Source organism: Manis pentadactyla, chromosome 11 (assembly GCF_030020395.1).
Source record: "Manis pentadactyla isolate mManPen7 chromosome 11, mManPen7.hap1, whole genome shotgun sequence".
NCBI classification, from domain to species: domain Eukaryota; kingdom Metazoa; phylum Chordata; class Mammalia; order Pholidota; family Manidae; genus Manis; species Manis pentadactyla.
In genome coordinates, this window is record NC_080029.1 from 48,781,970 (window position 1) to 48,798,886 (window position 16,917).

At 35.9% G+C, this 16,917-nt stretch overlaps 1 protein-coding gene and 1 non-coding gene across 3 annotated transcripts; both read right to left on the bottom strand.

The window, feature by feature from the left end:
- Positions 1-1,121: 1,121 nt before the first annotated feature.
- Positions 1,122-16,898, bottom strand: TMX1 (thioredoxin related transmembrane protein 1). Of its 2 annotated transcripts, none has more exons than XM_036917769.2 (8): positions 16,653-16,898; positions 12,503-12,618; positions 11,096-11,141; positions 9,070-9,198; positions 6,875-6,920; positions 6,676-6,777; positions 6,488-6,554; positions 1,122-3,823 (listed from the first exon to the last, which is right to left on the bottom strand). In XM_036917769.2, exons 1-8 carry the CDS (start codon positions 16,802-16,804, stop codon positions 3,786-3,788), a joined length of 696 nt encoding a protein of 231 aa, XP_036773664.1. In that variant the 5' UTR covers positions 16,805-16,898; the 3' UTR covers positions 1,122-3,785. The 2 variants fall into 2 exon arrangements, with proteins under 2 accessions (XP_036773664.1, XP_036773655.1); XM_036917760.2 differs by having other exon boundaries at positions 1,122-3,849; positions 16,653-16,897.
- LOC118929448 (small nucleolar RNA SNORA70) lies at positions 12,252-12,380 on the bottom strand. Its single transcript, XR_005031575.2, has one exon. It is a non-coding gene; the product is annotated as a small nucleolar RNA SNORA70 (small nucleolar RNA).
- Positions 16,899-16,917: the final 19 nt, after the last annotated feature.

A 16,917-nucleotide genomic window follows, 5' to 3' on the forward strand; every position in this document is an offset into this window, starting at 1 on the left:
TATAGTTTATTTATGGAGAAAAAACAACTACGATCCAGAAAGGACTTAGAGGATTTGAGCTGACTCTTGAACTGATGGATGGAATGTGAGGCATGTTCATGAACAAAAGGTGATTCGTTAGTTTCAGGAATATTAATTGGGTTGGGGCAGGGGAGATGAATAGTTAAGAGCATTTAAAATTTTCAACCAAGGATGTACATGAAACTGTGGAAGCAGAGAGTCATCTAAAGTTTAGAGTTTTAGGCATGTCCAGGTAGCAGTACGTTCAACCTTAAGTACTTCAGTTGATATATTCCAATCTACTAGTAACCTTATGTCTATGACATGCTTTATTAAAAACACTGAAGGTAGGAAAGTTTTTAAAAATACTTGTTCTTTAAAGTGAAGACATTTTCACCAAACTGAAAGTTATCACTCTCTTAATTTTTAGATTTAAAAGAAGTTTCAATCATCTTTTTTGTCAACTGACTTCATATTTTCAGGTTTTCATTCTCAAGGTATCAATCTGGGCTGTGATACAATGAAAACAGACTTAAAAGTAATGTCTCACACAGCGAAAGAGGTCAACCAATTTAAAGGGACAACTGATTTCATTAATGGCCACAATACTAATACTAGGTCACCACTTGAAATTAATGAGTCAAAATAAACAATTAAGAGAGGGACTACTTTAGATGTTCACGTATATAGTTTGACCTTACTAGTTATGTGTTATCAAACTTTGAATTTAAATTTATTTTTCTAGTTTTAATGTTTGTAAAACAAATGTGAATATTGCTAGCTATGCAATACCAACGTAAGTAATTCTGCAGGATAGGTATTTAAATTTACTTCTAAAATTACACAATTCCTCAATAGGGCTATTCATTTAAATTTCACCCTAAATCAAATCTCTTAGTAATAAAAGATCCACATCAAAAGTAATTTGTCAATCATGCCTTAATACAGCTGGGAAGAAATTAATTTATTGAAAGAATTCCACCTTATTGTGATGAGTCAGAATAACCTAGGTAACCCTAAATTGAGTTAAATATGTTTTATTCAAAATATTAATCTCATCATAATGTAAATTAACTCCAAAACTATGCCTTTTATACATTGGGCTGAAATAAGGACACAACTGACCTGAGAGAAAATTGCTTTCAAAAGCACCATTTATTTTAATAGACTTGATTGTTTTACAGTACCCAGTATCAGAAGACCACAAATACTGAATTGGTAGTTCTGAATAGTAAGTGTTGCAATATTCTGATAAGACCGAAATTTTAAGAATTTTAAATTTGCTTTGACATATAGATAACTGATTTTTCAGTACTCAAACTGAAAAAAAGCACATTTTAAATCAGAACTGGATTCAAACTGTACCTACTTCTGCCAATTCTGAGCCTGTTTCACCTGAATGATGTGCAGTACTTACCTATCATAGATCATAATTAGGACTAAATTATTACAGGAAAATAACTTAGCACAACTCCAATATACTCAGTGAATGGTAGCTATTGTTAATTATACAGGAATCTTCATTAATGCTTTTGTCAATCTTGCTGCTTTAGTATTTAGGCAGAATGTGGTAAAAAAAAAACACTGCATTTTTCATTGGAATGATCAGATTTCACAGTATTTCCATTGTGGAACTGAATCATTATTGGGGTGGGGGGCAAAGTTCTCCAGGATGCAGATACTGCACCTTACACCCTACTGAACTGTTTTAGCTAAACTGCCATGTTCAGCCCCCTTAAAAGAATTATGAAACAAAAGGAGTCTGTTAAAGGTAAAATAATCCCATATAGTTTCTATAAGCCTCCGAAAAAAATTGGTTGTTCGGATGTCTACAAGTGACAATCTTAAAGAACTGCAAAGTCAACTATTTTCCAAATTATCTAGTCTATACTTGGTCTACTTTTAATATTCTATATATATAATATTTTATAATTACTTAAAAACTTAAAATTTATTGTCATGTACACTAAAAACAGAATGCTTGATTGAGCACTATTATCCTCTATCATCCCAAGTAACAAAAGATGTGTGTATGACTTTAGCCTTTTGATTATACTTAAAGTACATATACAGTGACACAATTGTTCAACCAAGAACAAAGTAAATTAAGCATTTCTAAGTATGCAACTAGAAATCACTTGTCTTCAGCTTTACTGAAGTGCTTAGAAAAGTTTATTTTCTGCTTAAAGTTATTTTCCTAAAGCATCACAAAATTATTATACAGCCAAACTCTACAATGGTAGATTATCTAATATTCTAAAGGAGAGGTCTTTAAAGAAAACTGTAGGCTATGATACTGTAAACCTAATGGATTTACATAGCAACAGAATCTAGACAAAAGGGGACATCACAGAAATTATCTATTACATAATGGACAGGTGAGTCATTCTGAATACTTAAGCTGTCCCCTGCCCCTTTGCTATAATAAGGTGAAAATTGTTCTAATTGTTCAAGGAGTAAAACTATATTAAATGTCCCATTCTGCTGATTCCCACCTGTGAAATACCACACAACACAAAGTATAGAATATGGAGTCTGTCTTTTCAAAAACACAAAAAGTTATGATTTTAAAACATTAAGCATATACTTTATAAAATCAATTAAGAACTTCCTGTATGTAAGGACAAATATACATTGAAAACATACACTATAGAATGTTTTTTCCTGAGTAGAATGCTAATTTTATTTTGTATTGAACTAAGCTTCTGTGAATTCTGAAAACGGAAAATATCAAGGCTTTTGCACATCAAATAAAAATCAGGAATGTTCACCTTCATAGCCCACCCCCAAAAAAAGTTCAAGTACAGGTTCAACAATAATGCAAAACACCCTAAATGAGAGGGCAAAATTTTAAATCATAAGTAGACAGCTCTTTAAGAATCCCTTAGTAAACTTCAGTTTGAAAAAACAAAAATTTACTATTAATACATGAAAAAAAAACATTTCTAGGAAATTATCCAATTGGAAAATAAAACATGTAACCCATGGTAAGAAAAATAAAAGTCATACAATGAACAGAGGAGAACAAAAAAGGCAACCAACTTTATAGGAACCAAGGAATCAATATCATGGACTTATAAAAACTTCCTAAATCAGTAGTATACTCTGTATTATCATGTGTAGAAAACCATAATTAAAGTAAGGTAGTTTTTGTTAGTTGCATAATCTAAATATATGAAGAAAATTTGAACTGATTTCTTTAAAGGACCACAGAGTTGACACTGAAATACCTATTTCTTGAAACAATGAACAAAGTTCCCATTTATAGGAAATGTGTTCTTTTCTTCACACAGTGAAACTGAGAAAATTTGTATCAAATGAGAAATGAGAGATTCTCTAATCTTTTTAAATAATTCAATAATGCAATACCTGGGAAATGTAATTTTTCAGCACAGACTTGTAACAGGTTATATTAAACAAACATACACAAATCTTATTGCTTGGCACCAGACTTTTCAAAATGTAAAGAATTGTTTAAACCACCATATCATTCTTAAATCTTACTTCAAACTTTTTACACAATGCTACTTTTATTTTCTGGAAGTAGACTGTTCAATCTAATAACAATCTAGACTGAACTGCATGAAGGACAATGTCACAGTTCACTTCAACCAAAAGAAATGATCTTCTGTTTTTGTCAAAATCATATTAAGGTATTTATAAAAATAAACTAGGATTTATCTGCAGCCAACGAAGGACCCACAGAACGTTGTCTTATGGCATTCTGTACAAAGTCTTTGTTTGTTTCTGCTTTACTTTCTGCTTCCTCTTCTGAAACATCTTCTTCATCTGCCTCTTGTTCCTCCTCCACTTTTTTCAAAGCCTGAGAAGATTCCGGTAATAATTTTTCTTAAAGATAAAGACCAGAAATGTTTTTTTGTTGATGCATTAGATCTGCATTAGAGTAAAATCAAGACACAATTCCTATGACCATAAACTGCTTTGTCATTTACCAATCATGTTTGGATTTCCAAAAGGAAGTTATCTTCAAAAACAAGTAATACCATAAAAATAAAAACTGGGTTGGAAGACCCCTTTTACTTACCAAATTAAATCTTATTACCCACCTATTTCTAAAATGAACAGAAATTAATGAACCATAATTAATGCTATGAATATGGATATTATAAGAAAATATACTGCATCAAGTGTAACTATTTTATACTAGTTTGTTGTTAAATCTTCTAGCTAGCAAGTATACTGAAACAAACCTCAAAATTAACCTTGTTTCGGTTCCTAGGCAAACAGCAATCAGACATTTACAGCTGAAGGTTATGTTACTTTCCATCTTTTTTTTCCAAGTCATTTCATAAATGGGCTTCCTCCTCCCCACAAATATAACTTATTAAGGTATAATTAAAAACAATAAAACTTACAAATTTTAAGTGTACAGCTCAATGAATTTTTAAATATATACACACAAGGGTATACCCTTTCTATTTTTTTTTTTATAGGGCCTGGTTACTAGTTAACTTAAACTTAGAACACACCATGTTACTGAGATACAGAACACAGAATTGAGCCAATAAGCTTTACTCTGTTCAGTGATCCGAGACTGCCCCCAATTCACAGCAACTGAAATTGGAGTGGGGGGAGAATACCAGGATGTTTGACAGGAAGAGTTTGGGAAGAAATGACCACATAGTGGGCAAGCTGTGTTTGGTCTGCCTGGCATTCCTTTCTGTTGAGTTAGTAAGTCCCTTTCCTATACACATCCCACTCAGATGTGTTGAGCACTACAGTTTATAGCAATAGTTTCTCCACCAGGGGTGAATTTGCCCTCCAGGAAGCAGCTGGCAATATCTGAAGATATCTTAGGTGTCACAACTGAGAGGGGCAGGGCTACTGACAACAAGTAGGATGCTGCTGAACATACAAAAATATACAAAACAGTCCATCACAATTAAGAAATATCCAGCCCAAAAGGTTAAAAGTGTTGAGACTGAGAAACCCGGGTTTACGGAGAATGTTCCAATGAGCCCTTTACATAAGTAGAGAGTACATTGGAATTTTTCCAAGAGAGAGGTGGGTGCAGGGAGGAAGGGTATTTCCTTCTTACTCTGGGATTGTGAGCTATGATTTTCTATAATCATTTTATGCTAAGGACTGCAAAGAGCCAAAAATGGTGAAAGCAAATGCATGGAGAACTGAGTAATTCAGAAATTTAACATCTTAACATTTGAGCCCTAGGATCCAGTCAACTCTGCCCTATGATGGCCTTGCTAAGTGAACCAAGAAATTCCCATTCTGCTTAAAGCTAATAAGCTGGTTCTTTCCCTAGCAACTCAACATCTATGCGAAACACACATACTGAAAACAGCTCAAATCATGTGGCCTGCTATAGAAGGGGGATATATCACATTAAAGTATGGGTTACTATTTATCAGTTATTTCACAGATTACTTAACTACAAATTTGTTGTTACGTTTGAGGTTCTTGAAGTGAAATAAAAATAAAGTGTACATTCATCAACTACTAAATTGTCTTTTGAGCAATCTGTGCTTACATTTTTTCTTACAGGTCAGTGGCCTTTGGCAGATAAAATGATTCCCTCCCTTATACTGTCCTTTTTAGCACTGATGCAAAAATGTAAGAAATATATATATAAAAGATAACCTATCAGTTATTCAATAGACAAAACAGAACATAAATACAATCTGTACTGATTTCACTTCAGGAGTCTGACCTCAATAAATCCTAAGTCATAAGAGGCAGCATATTATGTCAGGCCAAGAGTCTGATTTAGGTCCTACTCTCAGCTCTGTCATTTCTGTGTAACCTTGGAAAAATAGTTCATCTTTCTGAGCCTTTGATTTCTTAATCATAAAATGGGAAGCATACTACTTATGGAGTCTACTTTACAGAGAGTTGCTGAAAAGCAAATGGGATGACAAGGTGAAAGTTCTTTAGAAAGGGCAAATAGGGCTCCCCTAACAGTATAATTTTAAGATTAAAAATAAATGTTCGGTAGATAATTATATTAAGACTGACAACAGTAAATACTTCTAATTATACAGACCCATTTTGTAATAAAGTAGAGTCAATGCCAATCCTAAATCTGCTACAGGAATTTATTTTCCCAATATCCTACCAGAAACACTTAGACTTGGTCAGCATACAAAAAAGCCCTTCAAATGTGGTCCCTATACTAATGAATGACTTGAAGAGTAGAATATAGGCAACTTTTTTTTTTTACTCAAGTATATTCAAATGAATATCATGGAAGTTTCAAATAAATTGACATCAGATCAATGTTATTAAGTATCTACAAATTATATTATATGCAATGTTAAAATTCTCCACAATATGAAAGCAAAGAAAATATCTACGTCCCTAAATACAATCCCTTTTCCCCTTCTGATATAAAACCATTACTCCATATTTAGAAACCTAAGCTGGAAGGGCAACCTATCATATGTGTGATTGTATTCAGAGAAATGAACAGGATTACAGTAAATAAAAAATAAACATTTAAAAATATACTTACTGGGAGGGTATGGCTGTGGTCTGCGCCTTTTTGAAGGACAAAGACAATCTGCTACAAATATCATACACTGCAAAAATAAACATAGGAAATCTGAATGTGTAATATATGATAAAGCTAGTGTAAATGTATTAAACTATCAAATTTTTAAATATTTTTCTTTTCTAGTACTCTGAAAATGAAATACTTACAAGTCCTAATAACAGTCCTGAAAGCAGAGTTGCTAAAGCAAAAACTGTATATGATCCCCAAACAGGTAATCCAAGGTCTTCAATAAAATAGTTATGGCAAGTCTAAAAATCAAAAGAAAAAAATAAACTGAGAACTTCGTTGTTTAAAAAAAAGGCAATAGTGTCAAGAATGTTTAAAATAGGAAATTTTAGTCCATACCCTAATCCACATAGAAAGTTGAAAGAGTGTTGACATAGTACTCATCCTAAAATAAAAAAGAGGTTATTGAAAAACTGAATCAGATACACAGCTTTTAAGAATATATGTATGTATACCTGTATCTTCTATGTTTTACTCTAAATTTCCCCAACACAACAGATTTTACTGCTAGTATTAACCAAGATTAGTGATACACCTCAGATTTCAAGCCTATAATAAGAAGCTTGTTAATGAAAATAAACAGTTTCTGAATTGTCACTACGAGATGTCCTTATTAAAAAAACACTTGATAACTTTGTCCCCTTTCCTCTATTGCTTTGACATTAACTTTTCAACTTTCACCTGATGATTTCTCCAGGAGTAACAAGTTACAAGGCCTGTGACACCAGCTGGTTAAGGTTAGGCATACTATAAGCAAATGGCAACTCTCATTCACCCTTAAAATCCACCAAAGAATGAGCAGAGAAGGGAGCAGGAAGGAAGAACCAAGGGCCCTGGTTGAGCCAATCTTTCCACTTAAGAATTAATTATCCCCCATTTTATATTAAAATTAAGTGAACTTTATAATAGCATTAGTTTGATGTAATTTAATGACATACAAAGTAATTACTAGCAAATAAATGCTAATTCAGCATAAGTAAAAATAATAACTAAACTCAGGTAGTTTAAATGAGCAGAAAAAGGTTATGCTCCAAAAGTAAGAGTTTGTGAGTTCCCAACTGTTTTCCCTCCAGCAGAAGTTTTACCACCGACACATAAACCAATTCACACATGAGCCACAGGACCTGTATGCGAGATTACCCAATCCAATGGTCAACCACGGGGTGGGTGACCCTGCTGACACAGGAAGTGCCCTTACTCAGTCCATCAATAAAAAAAAAAAAAAAAAAAAAAGGTAGGAACTGTTAACCTGGGTGTATGACACAGGTTTAGAAGCAAGCCTCTTCTACTATGGGATAAAATTCATTTATGAGATTGCGAAGAACACAAATCAGTTGCATTTTCAAGTTAACATACACAGGTACTTTAATCCTGTTGCTTCTGTTGTTTAAAATGCAAAATGGGAATAAGAATATGGAACTGAAACATTAAGTGCTTTGTAGCCTCACTATATCCTGCACTAATTAGAATCTATCAGGAATAGTAGCTGCCTTAATTGGGTTGGGCCTGTGGTTCAGTGAGGGCATTCTGACAGCCAATGGAAAATTTGGAGATTTCCCTTATATCTGGATATAAGGGAAAGGTGCCGAAAATGAAAATTAATTTCAAAATACTGCTTAGGGCTGATCATTCCCTGCTCCCAGAATCCAGGGCATTTTTGTCTAGTGTTTCATTGGTGTCCCAGCTCCCCATCCTCCATAGGCAAGTGTGTGAAGAGACAGGAAAAGAGAGCTTAGCCACACCAGGCTGAGACTGAGACCATGGCAATCTAAGCAAAACTCACTACTCCCAGAGGTAACTTAGCTGCCCGGTGAGGCCTTACACCCCAACAGCTGGCAAGAAACATGCTGCTATCTTCCAAGCTGCTACCCTCTAGCTATATAAAAGCTCAGCGGTCAGTTATTTATTGTTCATTCATGCTATTGAAAGAAAAAGTTATCAGACAGGTGGAATAATTTGGTCACTTTAAATCAAGAACTGAAATCTAACATGAACGGGTTTGTGTATGAGGTTTCTCATTCAAATATTGAGCTCAAATGATAGCTTTACCCATTACACTGCTCACATTCAGGAAATACTTAAATTTTGATGACACTAATAGACCATATCTTCAGAGCTAAATAGTCCTGAAAAGGCTTTAAACTCAATTGTACAGAATGCCTCCTTCTAATTTAACAAGGATCAAAGTATCTGTTTGACTTAGAAGACAAAAGTCAAAGTGAAAATATCACATCAAAGTCTGAACATACCTTAACAGTACAAGAATTAAAACCGAGTATGGACTGTGAACTTGGTGACAAGTAGTGATTTTACAGCATCTTACTATGTTGATGGACAGTGACTGTGAACGGGGATGTTGGGGGGACTTGGTGAAGGGGGAGCCTAGTAAACATAATGTCCTTCATGTAATTGTTGATTAATGATACCAAAATAAAATTAAAAAAAAAAACCCGAGTATGAATGCTTTTTTCCCCACAAAATACAATTATTTGTCCCAATTAATTCTGAGTAAGAGAAAAATTCCTCATACTTACAGAACAGAACCTGGACCAAACCATGATGAAACGGGCTCAATACTCTTCCACTCTTTCTCACTTACAAAGTTTATGAAGTCTTTCTTAGTCCGTGGGCCCTGATAGCGCCTAAATTCACCACCTTTACAACTAAAAAAGATCACAATTAATATTAACCTGCACCAAATAAACTTTTTGCTTTGCTTATTTCATCATCACTCACTTTATTTGTAAACCTCACTTTATAATCAATCACAATGTTAAAAATCATTAGCGATGTATATAAGTAGCAAATTACACTAATTACCCACTCATGACATCTTAGTTCCAAATCTAATTAAACAATGAGGTTATATTTTTAAACAATCATAAGCCTTAACACTTAGTGTTATGCTTCTAAATAATAAAACTGGAACATAGTAAGTAATTATGTGCTAACTGTATCTCAATAAAACTGCAGGGAAGGGAAGCACAGGAAGTAGATCTACCTCAGGAAATCACTGTGAGCCTTATTTGTAATACCACATATTGAAGGGCAGCTACATGAAAAGTTGTTAGCCTAGTGGCTGGCACTGATAAATCACTACCTATTCATAAACTACAAGTTAAAAATTTAAGGCATTTTTCCAGTATTTTCCATTATAATCACATCATCTCAGCCACCACGTTTTAAATCCCTGGTGGAATCTGGCACAGTGCTTCCCTTCCTCTCACTTCAGTGATTCTATTTTACAGTCTGCTCTGCATTCTTCCTGACATCCATCTCCTCCTTCCCATTCCCAATACATGGAGCTCTGTCATAGGGTCATAAATGCTCTCCCTGCTCTCACACCTTCACTATTTCCAAACTACCTTAAATAATACTGCCAGTCTAATCCTACTTAATTAACACTTCTATTTGTATCACTCAACTGCAAAAACTTCTATACCTAGAGGAGAGTTAGAGGATCCGTAAGTTATCAAGCTCCAAAGACCACAAGGAAGCCCCAACTCAAAAGATGTTTCATGGAGAAAATGGTATTTGAGCTATTTCTCAAAGATAAGCAGGATTTCAACAGACAGAAATTAGGAGAATGGGCATGATAAACAACGTGACTAAAAAAGAGCAGGAAATTACAGATAAATTCAGGTGTTGGAGAAGTGAAAAAGAAAAGGGAAGACTGATTGTAGCCAGTTAAGGGGCTTGTGGAGAAGAGGATGGAGTGAAAAGGCAGAGTGGCACTTACAGAGACAGAGAACAGACATTTAAATAGACATAAAGGGAGTAGGAGTGAATAAGAAGGTATAGGGAAACAAATATAATCATGAAAAAAGATGACAAAGAGGGACAGAGACACACAAAGAATTGCCAACTTGTTTTCACAATTTTAAATGAGAAGTACCTCCTGGCATTCAACCCCCAGGTAGATGGGGGTTCTAAGAGTTTTATGTAAGTTACAAAACCATAAAACTCTTAAGAAGAAAACACAGGGCAGGTGCACAGTTTTCCCATCCCATATGAGAAAATAAAGGCAAACTAGAAGAGCTGATGCTGAAGACTACAAAATCTTGTTCATTCTGACTTAACACCTATTTCATTACTGTCCCCAAGGATGAGCTACAGAACTTTCTTAGCTAACTTTTGAATATACCATGTTCCTATTTACAACTCTTTTATGAGATTGGCTTCAGGATGGAATGCTTACTCTGGACTCCAGAAAATTCTGCCTCCAAGATTGCATTAAACCCCATATTCTCCAGGAACCTCTCCAGCCCAGTGATTTTTCCCTTCTTACACGACTTACCACAACTCTGGGCTTATAATCATATACTATGCTGAACGGTATCACACCATTTCATGTGAATAACAACTTCCAAAAAAATTACAAATATTTCCAATCAAGGATGGTTTGATTCATCTGTCTAAATGCATCTAGAATAGAACTAAGTGTATAAGAAGGCTTCTAATATACTTATTGAACATAATGCACTTTAAACATGATCCAGGCCAGAGGCTTACTATTCTGATGCATCCTTCTCCATAACTACAGAATCTTCAAATACTTACTGATAAATAGTAGGAAGAGCAGTTATGATAAATCGTCCACTTAATCCTACAAATGGTAAAGATGAGAAATAAATATAGGAAAGAATACAGCCAGTTCCATATGGGCTAATCACTTTCTACTTAAAAACTGACTCTGAATTATTTAAATACTAATAGGGAAAGATATGAATTTATAGCTAAAGAAACAGTTGAATTTTGTAATATGAATATTGAAAAAAATCCCAATTATGTACAATATTTAAAGCAACCTTAAAAAAACACATTATCTCAATTAAAAAGTATATAAAGCTTGAATATTAAAGATATTTTAAAAAATACATATACATAAACAATCAATTATACCACTGTGTTAAGACTACTAGTGATAAGTCATGGGACAGCACAATTTAACAACTGTCATAAGAGAGTCTAAAATCTAACAAAACTGCACTTGACATTCAAAAAACAAAGGTAGAGTTAAGGTGTTAAAAATGGAAAATGTTATGAATCTTTCATAAATAACAATAGAACAATAAGAACTAACATCATTAACCATGTGTTAAGCACTAATATACCTGAGGATAAACCGGTTTTATCTGTAAAATGAGAACATTACCTATCTCACAAGGTTGTGTAATGATTACATAATAAATGCAAAACATTTGGAACAGCAACTGCAATAGGGAAGTACTCAATAAATATTAGCTTTTACTACCATTTGGGATGGAGGCAGTCAAGAACCCAGGTTTATAGTGAAAGAGAACAAGTCGGATGGGGCTGGTCCAAGAATGGAGCAGCATCCTTAAGGGCAAGGCCTTCCACTTGTCAAGGAGCCAACATAGGAGTGTACTGGACCCCCAATCATGAGGACTTTGTAATTAAGTGCCCATCTCCTCAAATACAACATCTGGAACCCAATTACAGGGATTTGGATCACTTGTCAGGGAAAGTGACCTTGACTCTACAAAAAACTTCAACCACACACTCCTTATTCTCAAGCTTGTTATGGATGCAAACGGTGGCTTGGCCAATGTCTACTCGGATTTAAGTGTTCTAGGACTTTTCAAAGGCAACTTTAGTAAGGGGCATTCAGATAAAAAGGCATCCTCGTTTGGGACCAGGGATGCAAAGGGAGAAAACATCAGAGGCAGTTATGTGGGGAAGAATAGGAGGAGGGCGGTGTCTCCAAGGCCCTTAGAGCAACACATAAGGAATGAGCTGCATACCCAACCAGTCATCTGCTTCTTGCAGCCACTGTGGCACACTGCCATCAGGGAGGTAGGTGAGTTGACTTACCTAGCTGCAGACAGTTATGTTTTCAAAAGCTAGTGAACAGCACAGTTAAGACAACATAATGTGGAAAACAGGATAAACATGTCAACCAATCTGTAAAGAAACAAAACTAACCAAACAACAGACTCACAGTACCTGGCTGCTCTGTGACATCTACTTTTGCAATGTTAACTTCAAGATCTTCTCCCCATTCTGCAAAACTTTCCCATTCTGGCTGAAGGTTCTGACACGCAGGACACCACGGTGCATAACTAAAAAATACAATTTTTAAAAAAGTTAAGCACTCTAATATGATTATTTTGGCATAAATTCTAAAATGTATAACTTAGTAAAAACAAGAGAGCAAAGTGGTTAATTTTGTAAAGATGAAAAAGTTAAGTGTGGATCTAATACTAAGGAAATCAAGAACAATGAATTGATAATGCTAATCATGTAAAATTCTGAGAGTAAGTTCTTAAGACACAGAGACTTCTTTACATGGAAATCAGCTCTTTAAAAACCTTTGGATTTCTCCCATTGATCAATGAACAGAATAGAGAGCCCATATATAAACCCACACATATATGGCCAATTAATATATGATAAAGGAGCCATGGATATACAATGGGGAAATGACAGTCTCTTCAACAACTGGTGTTGGCAAAACTGGACGGCTACATGTAAGAGAATGAAATTGGATTATTGTCTAAGTCCATACACAAAAGTAAACTACATATGGATCAAAGACCTGAATGTAAGTTACAAAACCATAAAACTCTTAGAAGAAAACATAGGTAAAAATCTCTTGAATATAAACATGAGCAACTTTTTCCTGAACACATCTCCTCAGGCAAGAGAAACAAAAGCAAAAATGAACTCACGGGACTACATCAAACTAAAAAGCTTCTGTACAGCAAAGGACACCATTGGTAGAACAAAAAGGCATCCTACAATATGGGAGGATATATTTGTAAATGACATATCCAACAAGGAATTAACATCCAAAATATATAAAGAACTCACAATGCCTCAACACCCAAAAAGCAAAAAACTCAATTAAAAAATGGGCAGAGGACCTGAACAGACACTACTCCAAAGAAGAAATTCAGATGGCCAACAGGCACATGAAAAGATGCTCCACATCGCTAATTATCAGGGAAATGCAAATTAAAACCACAATGAGATGTATCACCTCACACCAGTTAGGATGGCCAACATCAAAAAGACAAGCAACAGCAAATGCTGGTGAGGATGCAGAGAAGGGGGAACCCTCCTACACTGTTGGTGGGAATGTAAATTAGTTCAACCATTGTGGGAAGCAATATGGAGGTTCCTCAAAAAAATAAAAATAGAAATACAATTTGACCCAGGAATTCCACTCCTAGGAATTTACCCAAAGAAAACAAGATCCCAGATTCAAAGACATATGCATCCCTATGTTTATCACAGCCCTATCTACAATAGCCAAGATATGGAGGCATCCTAGGTGTCCATCAGTAGAAGAGGTGGTACATAGACACAATGGAATGTTATTCAGCCATAAGAAGAAAACAAATCCTACCATTTGCAACAACATGGATGGAGCTAGAGGGTATTATGCTCAGTGAAATAAGCCAAGCGGAGAAAGACAAGTGCCAAATGATTTCACTCATCTGTGGAGCATAGGAACAAAGCAAAAACTGAAGGAACAAAACAGCAGCAGACTCACAGAACCCAAGAATGGCACACATAGTATGGTGGGGGGGTCACGGGGAAGACAGTGTAGCACAGAAAAGACAAGTAGTGACTCTACAGCATCTTACTGCGCTGATAGACAGTGACTGCAGTGGGATGTGGGGGGGACCTGATAATATGGGTGAATGTTGAAACCACAATGTTGTTCATGTGAAACCTTCCTAAGATTGTATATCAACATTAAAAAAAAAAAAAAAAAAACCTATGGATTTATCAGAATGTGGCCCCCAGAAAGCTCAAAGACAAATTTGGAGTTTACTAGTTTTTAGAATTTGGTATTGCATAAGTCACAAATGCAAGGTGCCAGTATGAGAAAACTAGGACATGCCTAAGGCTGTGGTGAATAAAGAAACGTAGGTCCCACCTTAGCGAGGGAACCACTACTCAGCATGACTGCCATAGAGGATAGCTGACCAGGTATGGCAGGCTATATTTTATTTAATAGAAGCTGAGAATCTGTATTTTTTATATAAAAGTGTTACCTCAAACTTAGCCCACACAAACAAGCACTAGGCAAGCCAAACAAGTCTTTTAGCCAGCCCTTGGTCAGCCAGTTTCTAAGACTTTGGGTTTACAAATCTATGGCCAAGCATATTAGCATTTTAATTACTCCTCTAGTATTCAGCACCTTTCAAAGCCCTGATTTTTCCCTAGAATTGTACTTTTTCCACTTTCTTGTATACTATAATTTGCCTCACTTTTTTTTTAATGGAACCAGGAAAAATAAAGCCTATACCTGTTAGGCACCAGAGTATAGTTTCTGTACTTCACTGTATTTTCTTGACTTATTTTATGAAAATAAAACTCTTAAAAGTAATAAGCATTGTGGAACAAAGCTAACATCATACGTAAAAGCCAAAGCCCATTAACAATAAATTGTCAATGAAAATGGCCCTGTAACAAAGCTTCTAATCAAGATGGATTTAATGTAGATAACTGACTTGTAAGAGCAGACTATCATTAGGACTAGTAGATTTTCCAAGTTCTTTTTTTCTTAGGTGCTTTTTAAAGACTTACCCTCAAAATCAGTAGGCTAAAGAAAAAAAATAAAAGTACTATCATATACTCTTACTTCACAGAGATGCTCTAACTCAAATCCCCTTAATACTTAACTTTGACGGTTGTATATATAGTTTAATCAAGTACCTTTTAAAAAGAAGAAAAATCTAAGTAATACTTGACTGTATTTTCACATAATTCGCTATTACTTAACACATTATTTATGAAACTGTTATTACTTTACGGGCATAATTTAAAAACAAGTTACTCATAAAAGTGAAAACCAAATGCCGTCCTCTGGTTATAGGTCTTCTCCGCTGTAGCTTCAGTGCTGCCTGAAACTCGTTTCAGTGGGTTACAGATTCTATGCATACTATGGAAACATTCTCCCCTATATTCTCCTCCATATAAACATTCTATGGCTTTTTAATTTTATGACTCGAGTTACTCATTTGGCCGTGTGGGTTCTTCCACGGGGATATCTACCTCCACCCATTAACTGGGGAGCTAATGATAGAGGAAAACAACTGAACCTTGTTGGGGGTGGAGGGAGGTGCATTCTAACAATTATTGCATGCCTCCTCTGTGTTAGGCTCTGGAATTGGAAGGGAAGTCAGTATAGCAATACCTGGACAATTAAGGTTTACGTACAGGACAATTAAGTATAGCAGTATCTAGATAATAAAGGAAATTAAAGCCTTTAGGTATGTCTCTCTCATCTGTGAAATGTGGGAACAATACCTATCTTAGAGAATTTGTAGAGAATTAAAAATGATAATGCATGTAAAGTTCTTAGCAGTACACAATTTACAATAGTGTTATTATTATCATTAATATCATTTGTATCAATAATACTGCCACTGCCCCCATCACAAATTTAGCGACTAAGGCAAAGGCAGGCAGTTTACTTTCTACCAAAGCAGAATGGACAATATAATGCAGTCACCACAGACACATGATTTTCTTCGAATAAATGATGACCTTGCGCTCCTAAGAGTTTACAATCACATTCATACATTACTTTTTATTTTTTAATGAAATACCATTCAGATGGGTAAGACTAACAACCTGGGACATTCAGTATGTTGCAAAAACACCCAGAGGGAAAATGAGATGTGGAGAAAAGGAGCAAGAAGAGAAATTATAAAGGGAACGAAACAAACTGTAGTCTCAAACTCCAACAACTATAAATGAACCACTTTTAAAGGATAATTAGACAAAAGGGGGAGAGGTTCTGCTCAATTTCCTCTTTTACAAAGTTTGGTGAAAGTAAGTCTAAAGTCTGTGAAGGATCACTCTAAAACAAATATATAGGAACTAGTAAAACGAATCGCCCCCACCTCCAAAGTTGAGAGAATTCGAAGCTGAAACGCAATGAGGGTGCACGCTGTAGAAGAAACTCCCTGGTAAGAAACGAGCAGGGAGTGCGGCCAAGTCAGCAGCTGATCGGGACGGCAGCCAATCCCGGGGAACTGCGGACCAGCATGAGGGCGTGGGGGGGAGGCGGAGGCCCAGGCCGGGATCGAGGACTCCGGTCCACCCAGGGGCCCCAAAACAACCGCCCCGCACTCACAATTCTATCATCCACTCTCCCTCCAGCAGCTCTCTCCAGTTCTCGTCCGTGATGATGCGCACGTCGCTTCGCCTCCCGTGGGCCCATGGGGTCCCCCAAATCAACAGCAGCAGCACTGTGCCAAGAACCACTAGACTTCCGGAGGGCGCCATGCCGGCCGCTAGCCCACCCCTCAGCGAGCGCAGCAGCACCCGCCACCCTGCGGCTGCTCTTCACTTCCGTCCTCGCGGGATCTGCTCATGCGCAGGACTGCGCGCCTTAAAGA